Here is a 13061-nt window from a genome sequence, read left to right on the forward strand (position 1 = left end):
TTGGAACAGACGCCCCTTGGAAAGATTTTGTGGTTTCCACCACTGCAGAGAGCGTTAAGTGCGACTGTCTACCAACACTAGGTCTTTTAGTTGTCCTTGAGCTTGGTTCCACTGGCGTGCTAGGCATTCCTGTATGGGGTGCATTTGAAGCGGAGTATGAGGGACGATGAATACGCAGGAGGCCATCATGCCTATAAGCTGCATGAACACTCTAGCTGGCAGGGAGTGTTGCGGCTGAAATGTTTGAATGAGAGATTGTATGTTGGCTATCCTGGCTGGATTTGGATATGCCTTTGCTACAGATGTGTCTATTGTTGCTCCCAGATATTGCTATATGTGGGAGGGTTGCAGATGTGATTTTGGGTAATTTATTGAAAATCCTAGATTGTGCAGTAGCTGTATCGTCTGTGAGGTATGGCTGGCACACCGTACGTACAAATTGGCTTTTATGAGCCAATCGTCGCGATAGGGGAACACATGAATATGTTGCCTTCTGAGTTGTGCTGCCACTACTGCTAGGCATTTTGTAAACACCCTTGGTGCTGTGGTTACCCCGAAGGGGAGGACTTTGAATTGATAGTGCTGACCTTCTATTGTGAACCGGAGGTATTTCCTGTGAGCTGGATGTATGGGTATGTGAAAGTATGCATCCTTGAGGTCTAGTGTTGCTAGGAAGTCGCCTTGCTGGAGTAGTGGAAGTACCTGTTGTAGAGTGATCATATGAAAATGATCTGAGTGGATGTATTGGTTCAAAGGTCTGAGGTCCAATATTGGTGTGTGCGAGCCGTCTTTTTTGGGAATGAGGAAGTATGGAGAGTATACCCCTGTCCCTTGATGTTGTATTGGGACTGGCTCTATGGCACCTTTTTCTAGCATGGATTTCACCTCCTGTTGTAACAGCGTGATGTGTTCTTTGGACATTGGACGGTGTTTGGGTGGCATGTTGGGTGGAGTAGATTTGAGTTCCGGGCAGTAACCATACTGGATAATTTGTCTCATCCACCTGTCTGTAGTAATGGTATTCCAGACTGGTAGGAATTGTGTTTATCTTCCTCCGACTGGTGTTAAGTGGTCTGGAGGGAGTGTGAGAAAGTCACTGTTTGGTGGCGGTGGAGGCTCGGGTGCTTTTATTACCACGTCCTCTGCCCTTGTTATTGTTTCCTCTGTAACTTCCTCTATTGGAGCCTTAATTAAAGGTGCCTTGTGTATTACTTTTATATGATGAAGATGTTTGTGATGTGTTGCCTCTGCCTGACCCTCGAAAGGAGGAGCGACGAAAAGAGCTTCTAGAATGTTGGAATTGAAGTGCACCCATAGACGTGTCAGTGTCTTTTTTAATCTTTTCTAAGATGGTATCCACCGCAGGTCCAAATAAGAAATCCTGGTTAATTGGTTAATTGAGTATGGTAGACTGCACTTCATTTTTAAAACCTGAAATGCGAAGCCAGGCATGCCTGAGTAGCAATACACTAGTGTTGACAGACCTAGCGGCTGTATCAGCTACATCAAGGGTGCATTTTATGGATGCGTTTGTAATGAATTTCCCTTCCTGTATTAGGTCATTATCCTTTGCCTTATAGGGTTCTGGTAGGTGTTGTAGTAATCCCTCCAGTTCGTCATAGTGTGCTCTGTCATAGCGTGCTATGAGAGCTTGTGTATTGGCAATCCTACAGGTATTTGCTGCCTGAGAGACCACTCTCTTCCCTGATGCTTCTAGAATTTTTGACTCCTTGTCAGGAGGGGGAGCATCACCCGTTGTTTGTGAGTTAGCTCTTTTCCTAGCGTTCGACACAACTAGGGAGTCTAGTGGTAGTTGAGACCTGATATAAGAGGGGTCTGTAGGGGCCGGTTTATATTTCTTTTCAATCCTTGGATTGAGGACACAAGCCCTGGCTGGGTCTTTAAAGATGTCTGATGCGTGCTTTAGTACCCCTTTTAGCATAGGGAACACCCGTACACTCTTCTCTGATGTTGGAAAGGTGTTAAATAGGAAATCCTCCTCTATAGGGTCAGTGTGCATGTGTACACCATGATACTGAGCTGCTCTGTCCACTAGTTGGTTAAAAGCGACAGTGTCGTCAGTAGGAGACGGCTTTGTGGGGTATGTAGTGGGTATGGGTTGTGTGTAATCTGTGTCGTCAGGGTCATTATGGTCACTCCATGTGTCATCTGGGTTCCCTGGTGGAATAAAATCATCCTGAGGATCATCCCCCATGTCTTCTTCCTGATCATAATCTACAAGTGAAGGAGAATATGGAACATAAGGCATGTTGGGAGTGAAAGGAGGAGGTGTGTAAGGTCTTGAAGGGGATGTGCCAAAGTCCTCTTTCTTTGGAGGAAAAGCAGAAGGGGCTTCAGTGTCCAGTCTTCTTTTGGTTTTATTGTAGACTATATGTCCTGTTTCAGGGTCTATATACAGTCTTTGTTGTGGATCTGGGTGAAAGAGTTCTTCCTCCTCTGTCCGTGGCGCCGAAGATTTTGCTTTTTTCGACTGTACAGCTTTTTTCGGATCGAGTGTCTCTTTAGGCTGGACGTTTTTATCATGTGAAGCCTTCTTAGGGTTGACGTGCTGTTTCGGCTCGATTACCTTTTTCGGCTCGCCAGCTTTCTTTTGCTCGGCAACCTTCTTCGGCTTGACAGCCTTCTTCGGCTCAACGGCCTTCTTCGGCTCGATGGCCTTCTTCGGCTCGACGGCCTTCTTCGGCTCGACGGCCTTCTTCGGCTCGTCGGCCTTTTTCCGCTCGGTGACCTTTTTCGGTTCGACAGCCTTTTTCGGGTCGGCAATCTTCTTCAGTTAGACGGCCTTCTTCGGTTCGATGACCTTCTTCGGTTCGACGACCTTCTTCGGTTCGACGACCTTCGGTTTGACTGCTGTTTTCGGCTCGTAGGCCTTTTTTTGGCTCAACAGCCTTTTTCGGAACGACGATTTTACTGGGGTCGATGACCTTTTGGGGTGGAGTGGCTTTGCCCGGTCCCAGGGTACCGGAAGGCTTGGGTGCGGTCTTCGGAGCCGAGCCGGAAGGCGGGGCTTCTGAAGCTGTGTTTCGGTCGCGGCTAAGGCTTTTGTGCGATGCTTTGACCGGAGCTTTATGGGGAGGTGGAGGGGGGGTAGGGGCTTTGGTACTCCCGGTTTGCCCCGTGTGATCTGGTCATCGGAGTCCGACTGATCCTCTACGGTGACTAATTCGAGATCTTCCGAGCCCTCTGCCTCTGGGAGTTCATGTTCGTCATCGAAAATGTTTACCGGTTCTGGTGCCTACCGCTGCATCTCTGGTCGAGAAGCTCTTCGGTTCCGGATAGTCTTTTTAGACCGGAACAGAGCACAAGCTGGACAGTTTTCTTCGTTGTGCTCCGGAGATAGGCACCTGTTGCATACCCTATGCTTGTCGCTGTGTGGAAATTTGGAATTTTTTAAACGGGGTCCTTTCCATCAGCAGAAGGTCCACATGGTGTCGAAAAGGCCCAACGGCCTGCGTCGACGACCAGAGAGAAAAGGACGTTTTGTCGAGTCGAGGGATACCGAGCAAAAACAATACTGTTGAAAGTGTAAAGTTTTAGAGGTGGAAAGTTGGAAAACTTCGGCCCCGAAGTGGGAGTTGTCGAAGTGCATCCGAACCCAATGGCGGAGAAAAACAATCTGAGGATCGATGCCCATGCGCACTGTAGTCCAGGGGAGGAGTCACCTATCTCGTGATACTTCGAAGACTCTTCCAAGACAACAAAGTTCAAACATCCGGACCAACACTAGGTGGCGATCTATGCTAAGATATGAATTCAGCAGCCCACATGCCTCGAACTGTTTATTATTTTGTACATTTTCTTTGGTATTATATACTACTGATGTTGTATTTGATTGTTCTTGTGTTCTTAATTCTTCAATAACAATTATTAAACAATCAATGACATCTCATGCTGGAAATTACCAACACCCGTACTCACTGGCAATCATTATGGTTTTGGAGTTTCCTCCTAGACTGTCTTTTAACAGCCAGGTCAGAACAGAATCCCGGTAAGGCACAAAAACTTGCTTTTTCCTCGCAAGTGTGTTTCCAGCATCCAGTGATAAATCGGCTGTGAAAGGGGAAATAAACACATTTGTTGAAAATAACATTAACTGCACACATGCTGAAACAGTTTAATAACAGCAATGCAATACGATCCAAAGGACATACCTAAGGCAGAAATGACATTTCCCAGAGTCACTAGAGATTTGTTTATATTGCCTCCTTCTTTCAATCGCACACCTGTAGCACCAGTGGCGTCTGCCCGCTCACTACCAGCTAGATCCACCAGGTGAATCTTACTAACTGTTTCACAAGGCATTTCAGCATCAAATTTAGCCTATGGAAAATAAGGAATATGAATGTTTTAAATACATATCAATTAGAAAATAATCATAATGCGTTTTCTTTTTCTTGCACTTTACACAATACCGTCAATTACAGTTATCTGCTAAAATGTGACTTTCATGTATTCTTCATTTAAATATTTAACTGCTTCGCTGCAGATGGCAAAAGTTCCAGCAAAATAGATCATGGTACTAGAAAATAATTTCTTAAACTCTACATTCATAAAGAGGGCATATTCAGGATTGTACATTACATTATCTTTCAATACAATGTGACAATTTGGAATCATGTTTATGGTGCCAGTTCACTGATATTTATTGTTTAAAAGTCAAAACTCTAGGCATCCTTAGTTTCCGTCAATGATGTGTGCCTATTTCTGTCTTTTCAGGAACTGCAAAAATGATATTAAAATTCTGTGTACTTACCCTATAGACTCAGCAGGGAATGCAATTCGAAAGAGTTAAGACGGCAGACATGTATATTATCGCATTAACTATTTTTAATTCTCCGTCTAGAACTTATTTTTCCAAAATAATCACAAACATTTTTACAGATATCAACACAATTCTTGCGGACCGCATGTGCAATGCATTTTTCATATTTTATTAGAGAAAACAGATGTCATCCCTAAACATATACATTCACTACTGTGGAAAATGCACCATACTTGCACCTTTCCTCAGCAGCAAGTGAAATTAGCAGTCATAAAAATCTGAGGCGGATCATTCTAACCACAAAATTCAAACTCACAATTAATTTAGGTATAGAGAAAGTTTTGTGAATCATCTCTTCTGGTCCTATAGAACCTCAGACCTGACAGCCTAAGAATTTTATTCTCTCTGAGTGAATACAAAAAGAAAGGGGTGGGAGCAGGGCGACTTGAAGCTTTGGAACCCCTGCTCTGCCAACAAAGCAACAACTAAACTTCCCCTTATCAATAAGGAACCAATCTGGCGCCACCTCTGAAGGGGTTGGTTGGATTTATTTGATGCCCAGCTGTGTTGAGTGTTCAAACCCAAGTTTGACACCCCCTTAAATGCAGGGGTTTCCAGTTCACTGAGTCGACTGAGGCCACACAGTGAAGATTAAGGGAGAATTATTTTAGTTTTAGGTACTACTTATTCTCCTTCAAACTATGCAGAAGTAGGGTGCTATAAGGAGGATACAACTGAGATGAGGATTTCAAGACTTCCGGATGAAACGCATCTATTACTTCCTCCCTAAAACTCACTCAAAGTAGGGCAGACAATGGAACCTATTCCCTGAAATCGAAATTAAATCCTATAAAGATAACATCATATTACAAAGAGCAAGTATTAACAAGCATTGGCATAGCCAATAGGTCTCGGTTTTGAGACCTTATAAGTATTTAGTTATGTAGCACAATATCCTTTGTGTAACAACATCAACTGTTGCATGGCTAAGCACTTGTAAGGTCCCAAAGGCGAGACCTATTGGCTATGCCAATGCTTGTTCCACATGTTATCACTGTCTGGGCAAAGGTCTCACCTCATTACCAGTTTAACATTCAAATGCAGTCATAAGCATCTGAAAGATGACCAGTCAACCGCAACATAGGGCCTTCCACTACAGGGCAAACAGATCACCGTGATTTTATTAACATTTGTTCCATTTGAGTTGGAAACATGTTTGTTGTTGTTAAAATCTGTAGATTGTATAGCAGATGACTAATTTTGTTGAAAAATTCCCACAAATCCATAATTATGCAGAAAACACGGCGGCCTAAAATCCGCATAATTCCGGTAGCCCCGACTGTAACAGAAATAAGTAGATGAAAGTAGTGCAGCGGTGGGAGGGGCAGAATGGAGGTTAGGGCAATGGAGGGTGCACTCGGAGAGGGAAGAGGAAAGAGACACATTTTCAGCAATTGGGATGCAGACAGAGCCCTCCAGGGCAGCCCACTCTGTCACAATCAGAGCTGTCACCGGGCCCAACGCTTCTACAAAATTGTTGTGCTGTAAAGTGGCTGCGGTGATTGTTTGTGGGAGGGGGAGAGAAAAACATGCTCAGTGCAGTAATGGACTGTGAGTGGCAAAGCACTTGGTGCTAACCTTGAGAGCTCTTTTTGAGGCTGGGGCAGGTGAGGAAGGAGGGGTCAATGAGTGCAGCTAAGGTTATACGCATCTTTAACTGCTCTGCCATCATGATGTGTGCGGTGAGTTAGGATGGGTGGAAGGTCAGGACATGGGGCATGCTCACATGCTCTGAAGGTTTGAGGTAGAGACACGTTTTACGGCTGCCAATGCTTGTTATTAGCGAGTTAACCACATCCACTGGACTTCGAAAGAGGGTTTGGTGTCAGATGATTGGACTGTGTTACTCAGCCGTGCAGTGAAACAAAATCTGGTTGGGGGGGGGGGGAAAGAGTGTGTGGCGGTAGTATTTGAGTAACCACCGGGTGCTCGGAGCTGAGGTATCTTTATATATCTCTGGGATGGGGTCCAGATCGAAGGGGGGGACGGAGTTGAGGCAAGTGATGAAGAAAGGCGTGTTAGCGGAAAAGGGAGAAATATTCTGCAGTTACCCCGCTGCCCGGACTCCTCAATCTGGGAAAGATATTAATCCTGGAGCCTTGGTCAGACAAAGGAGCAGAGGAGGCGACGGGGGGTTGAAAAGACGGACCATGGGCTGTGTTAAAAGGTAAAATTTAACAAGCATTGGCCGTGTGGCCGTGAAAATTACGCAAAGTGGAGGGAGGGCTGAGGGACGAGCAGGGGAGAGGGCAGCAAGCAACGGAGGGGGTGGTGCAATGATGAACACGCTGAAAGCGCGTGTGAGTGCACATGAAGAGAGAGGAAAGCCAGATGGCGCCTCTGCTCATAACTGTGCATGTAACCGCATGCTCGAGGCCAGACAAAAAGCTGTGGTCGGCTTTTTAAAGCCCACTCACTAAATGTCTCGCCAGAGCAGCGCATGCGCTGGCTCAGGCGAGACCTAAAAACCAATCAACCAAAGTCTGGAGGTAAAATCATGTCTAATTATCGCACTACATTTCCCACAGAACACACTGCATTTGCACTTCCCAGATCTAATTGCACAAGTTCTTTGTACAAGCAGACACAATGGAAGGTCAAGGATTGAGTTTTCAATTTTGAATATCTGTAATTAAGTAATCAATACGTTTAGAACAAAGAAGGCAGTAAGAAAAGTGTATTATTTGCCGATAGATTGTCCACATATTTATTTCAACTCATTCTGTTGTTTAATTAAACATGACCTACATTGGATGCGGAAGATAATCAAATGCTGGTGGCACGTAGCTGAATTGGCCAGTGCAAGGGAGATGTAAATGTCAGAAGGTGAAGGTAAATCCTTGCCCGTCGATTGTTGCTGCTGTGATGTGTTCACGATGATAAGTAACTAGAAAAGTAGAACTGAGAATGATATGGCATGCAAGTGTCTGGAGGAGTAATATGAATGCTTTGCTGAGATCAAAAAAACACTCCATGCTGAAAGAGCTAGGTGTGCATAATTAGAAGCAAGACGGTGGCACAGTTGTGCTGAATCCTGCTGAAGAGTGGCACAAGAAAAAAAGTTCTTAGTCACTATGTTGGCTGCGTCTGAGTTTAGAATTGGAGAATCTATTGTGTTATACTGTGCTACCTGTGTTTGCTTAGGTGTGGGTTCAGCTATGGGTTTATTTAATAATTAAGGTTAAAATATAGCGTGTACTAGGCTGTGGAGCATCATAGTGCTTGCAATTAAAACTGTACAACACTTACAATCTTCAGTCAAACAGTCAAAGGAAATACAACTGTGTGTAAGTAGACAGTGGAAAATTCAAGAACGCAACTAACAAGTCAGTTGCACTAGTCCCCTAAAACTGGAGGCACATCAAATGAGCACACCGTGAAGACATACTAAATGGGTATTAAAGAACAGGAGTTCTTGCTCCACAACAGGTGGAGGTAGTCTGCAAATGTCATTTAGTAATCCATTATAGGAGCAGTTAGCAATTAGACAGCGAGGCTGTAAAGGGATATGATTATCCTATTAATCCCTAGGGATTGATCATACTGCCTCAGTACAATGGTTCAATAAGGAGACCTCACCCTTTATTGGTGCAGTGGGAAAAACTAAAATTAACAGCCATATTCGCAGAGAATTATTTGTGCTTTTTAATATTCAGTCAGTATTAAACTGGGGTGGAGTTTAGGAAGAAAATTGTTAAGGAAAAAAATATTGAAGTTTGTTTTTCTGAAAAACATTCCAGATTTCTGGGTGGGGTGAGGTGAGGTGTCCGGTCGTTTAACATATTTTGGATGTGCAGCCTGAAAATGAATGGTTCAAGGCATTTTTCCTGAAGGCTTGGATTTCCAATAATAGCAAGTCTGTGCTCTGGTGTTAATGAGAGCCAACTGAGAGCATCAGCTTCTTAGCTACGCAGTGTGATTGATCAGTGTGGATTTTTTATGAGTTAAGTATACTCTGAATATGGATATCCCTTCAGTGGGTAGCCAAGACAGGGATAATACAATCAAAGTGATCAACTCCTAAGGCCAGACGAGCAGCAGCACATAATGATGTTTTAATCGGAGCTAGGTGGGTTTTTGCCAATACTGGATCGAAAACCATTCCCATAGTCGTGTTTGGATAGGAGCATCGTCTGTATAACTAATTTGAGCCCTTGAGAGAAGGTTTGATCCCCACAAAAGTTTGAGTGGATAATTTACATTTGTTGATGACATTAATATGACTAAAGAAATCTAGCCTACTGTCCATAGTAAATGCTAGAGAGGGATTTGGTGTTCTTAATGATTGTGATAGAGCATGGTTCCATGTCTCCCAGATGTGGTATATTTAGGCATTCTCACTGTGTTTAGTTTTGCAAGAAACACTTTGCCATGACTTTATCATTTGCCATTATGGCTTGTGAGTGTGGTCCTGGTGCTCCTAGTGCGTTATTTTGTCTTGGTGGAGGTGATTGTCGAGAAGGAGGATCGGCAGGTTCAAGTGCATAGTGGGCCTTTTTGTCTTTGTGGTCGAGATTGTTGAGAAGTAGGTTCAGCCAGTTCAAGCACTTGAAACAATAAGTTCAGGAAATTGTTAAATCAGATTGAAAAATCAGAGTCTCGGGGGCATGGCCAAGATGGCGACAGAGTAGGACGTGTGCCTGCTCGTCACTCCCTCTGACCGACCGGGCCCATCAGCCAAGCAAAGTGTAACTGGATCAGAGGACCCGCTTTAGCTCAGTGGGTGATCCCCCTCCCCCCAGGGGGCTGGCGACGACCGAGACTGCCCGGAGGCTGAGAACCACAAGGGGCCCAGCATCCCTGAGGCAAGTGCGGAACAGCCTTGTGGGAAGTTTTCGGCCATCGGGCCTGGACGCCGTGTTGTACGGCTGTAAAGCACTGACCTGAGGTAAGGGCCAGACGGAGCAATCTGAAGACAGCCTGCGTGCTGTGGAGGGGCTGGGCCATTCGGACTTGGCCCGCGACTGCCACAATCGTCCAACAGGCTGGGGTGGGCTGCGCCAGTACTGCCTTGTACCACGGCTAGCCTCCGCCATCGTCCACCGGATCAGCTCTCTGGGGTAAAGAAAGCCCGGCCCGAGACAGGCAGATGGATGGCTGGGCGTCTCCTCTGAGCGCTGGACTACGAGCTCCGTTGAGGGGCATGCACCAGGATTGACGGACTGCAGCAGGCCCAGACAGATCAGGCACTGATGCAGAGTGGCCCGAAGATCAGGACTGGGCGGCATCCGGACCCGCACTCATTAATAAGCATCAGGAACATTGGACCAGTCGGAGCTAGACCTGCTCTCCATAACCCAAGGGGTGAGTTGTGTTTACCCCCCTTGTCCCAGCACTGGGACCCTCCCTGGAGCCTGAGGTAGCTATCCAGGGCCCAAACACTGCATTTACAGAGACTCTAGGACTTAGTTCACTCGAGACTGGGGTGTGGCAGGGGGGGGACCAACTCCAACACCACAACGGAACAGCCTCTATAGAGGTGCTTGGCTGTGCATTGGGGAGACCATAATCCTAGAGTCTCAGAGAACACTTAGACCAGAGGTGGAGGCTCCACAGTACCATTCCCAGACGCCAGGCTGCCGTGATAGTAAGCCCCACGCCAACAAAGAGCCTTAATCAGTCAAGGCCCCTCATTGTGAGGACGAGGAGGCTGCTGGTCAAGATCAGTCAGGAAGACACCACTATTGCCTCCCACTCACTTACCTGATCCAATTACCTACTTATGGCGCACAGCTCGGGGATACTCTCTCCCCCCTTCTCCTCTGATCAACGCTGGGATACACAGGGCACCCACCTCTGGCTTGCGGACTGAAAGCACTTTCTCCCAGCCATCGAACAGGTCCCTACAGGGGGTGAGGGGCGGGTGGGACACCCATCTGTGACGTCTTCCTTTCTCTCTCACAATGGCAGCCAACAAAGGGAAAAAAGACTGATCAGTCAAAGATCTTCTTCTCAAAATGCCTGGCTCTGGCACACAGCCCCCAGAAACACAAGAGCTCTCTGACCCGGGAGATGCAAAAGTCTCGGTCACACACTCTTCAGTGAAACACCCTTTTTTCCGGCAAGAAGACCTGAAAAGCATAAAGACTGAACTGGCACAAGAGAATAGAGAGGTGAGAAAAGATTTAGACTTGTTGAAGGAACGGGTCGACACAATGGAAGCTCACAGCTCCAGTCGAGACGAGGCGATTGATCAGCTTCAGCAGGAGGTGATCCGCCTCAGAGATCAACATCTAGATCTCCAAGCGCATGCCGAAGATCTGGAAAACCGATCAAGGTGCAACGCTATATGCATACGGGGGATCAAGCACGGAGCGGAGGGCCAAGACATCATATCATTCGTGGGGAACCTTTTTAGATCTATCCTGGAGGCCCTCTCGGACCTGGAGATTAAGCTCGACCGCACGCACAGAGTGGGTCCAAAGAGGCCATCACCTGCCCCCTTAGACATTCTTCCAATTAAAAGAACGCATTCTCCAAAAAGCAAGAGACAGCTACCCAGTTCAATATCAGGGGTCACAGCCTACTCTTTTTCAAGACCTCGCTGCCTCCACACTGCAAAAAAAGGAAGACATTCTGGCCCATCACGTCCCACCTTCGCGACATTATGTCCCGTACTCCTGGGGTCACCTGTTCTGACAAATCTTACACTTGAATGGGAAGATTCAACAAATAGGCTCACTAAAAGAAGCTCTTACAGACTAATGGGGTAACCCAATCGCTGTCAAAGGACTTGGGTGCAATATAGTATGGATAACAAATGGTCCCCAAATTGTTTGAGAACACTAAGGAGAATACTTTCAAGCATCGAATACAGTTTGTTGCTCGACTAATCAGCACATGGTAATTAATACATAACCACAAGAAACATTTTAAATTCTGCTGCAAGGAGAAAGTAGACACCCACTGATTGTTCGATAGAAAAACTTAGTTTTTTATATTTTCAAATAGGCAAAGGAGGTAAAGACATTATTGAATATATACAAAATGGAAGGTTGCTCAAGGAAAGGGTAGCAGGCAATTCGTGCTAGTGTGTGAAGTAGATGAGAAGAATAAACTTCATAGTGAAAGTAATTAAACAAAAACAAAAGTTTTCCAACAATTTTACAATCAACACTGGTTATCAGTGAAACATACACCAGTGTATTTGGCCTGTCCAAAATGCATCTTTTTGGTCATCGTTTTTATATATACATCTTTTGAAATTCAGAGCAACATCATCTGATGGTCAGACGGGGTAGTATAGTGTGGTACAGGCCCAGGGTTGTGGTATGTGTCGACGTTTCCACCCGACTTATTGCATAGAGGGCAACTTTAAACCTCCGCATGCGGGTCTTCTTCAGGACAGGAAGAGTTTGTTAGGCAACCTAGGAGAATAAACGCAAAGTTAACTGATGTATGGTAAAGAACTAAAATGGAGGGAGTGTCAAGTGGGTGCCTGACTTACTGACCTATTTCTGCCACCAATTAATGGCAAACCAGATCACAGATCCCGGGTATGAGTAGTCTCTGAATGAAAGGAAATGGAATGGTCAATTCAATGTAAGAGCTCAAAAAATGAATGAAGGTGGGAAACAGTAATTGAAAAACACTTACTCCCGCATAGCCATGCGGAGTGTGACAATCGAAACAACATCCAAATTAATGAGATGTTCGTGGGGTATCCAAAACCCAAATCCAATATAAAATGAACACATCGGAAGTGACGTTATAATTCGGGAAGAAGGAGTCAAGTCACCTTCGATAGGAGAAGCAAACACCCTTACAATCTAAACAAAAAATGAAAATAAAAATAAATGAGGGAAATAATGGTCGCATATGTCAGTAATTACATAGGTATAGAAAGGAGACTGAAAAAAGAGACTGTGTGCATTCCAAAAAATACCTTAAAATTCAGGTCAGGTCACAGTACAGAAAACGGACGCTCCTAACCAGTCGGGGTCTTGCACTATACTGGCCAGTGCGCGCAGCATCCGTAAATGAGGGAAGCCTGTCATGTGCACGATACGCGTGCACGTTTCAAGGAGAGCGCCGCATATCGCTCGAAGACCAAACTCTGCTTCTTGTCATAGAAGAGCCAGGGAGAAAAGACTTGTGTGGACAGTCTAAATGTACCGTAATGCTAAAAAGGCGCATCATTGGGGTGGATTTGTAACCAAACAGCGCTTAGTATTATTAAGACAAAATAACCAATTAATGGTTCCAAAATTGCAACCAT

General features: G+C 45.4%; 1 protein-coding gene across 2 annotated transcripts in view; it reads right to left on the bottom strand.

The window, feature by feature from the left end:
• The window catches only part of KIF16B (kinesin family member 16B), a 1655522-nt gene that overhangs the window by 1194079 nt on the left and 448382 nt on the right, over nucleotides 1–13061 (bottom strand). For both annotated transcript variants that reach the window (XM_078649578.1, XM_078649577.1), the window contains exons 8-9: nucleotides 4173–4341; nucleotides 3940–4071 (exon numbers count right to left, since the gene is read on the bottom strand). In XM_078649578.1, coding sequence (XP_078505704.1) covers nucleotides 3940–4071; nucleotides 4173–4341 — 301 coding nt within the window. The remainder of the gene's footprint in view (nucleotides 1–3939; nucleotides 4072–4172; nucleotides 4342–13061) is intronic.

The sequence above is a fragment of the Lissotriton helveticus genome, chromosome 6 (genome assembly GCF_964261635.1).
Source record: "Lissotriton helveticus chromosome 6, aLisHel1.1, whole genome shotgun sequence".
NCBI classification, from domain to species: domain Eukaryota; kingdom Metazoa; phylum Chordata; class Amphibia; order Caudata; family Salamandridae; genus Lissotriton; species Lissotriton helveticus.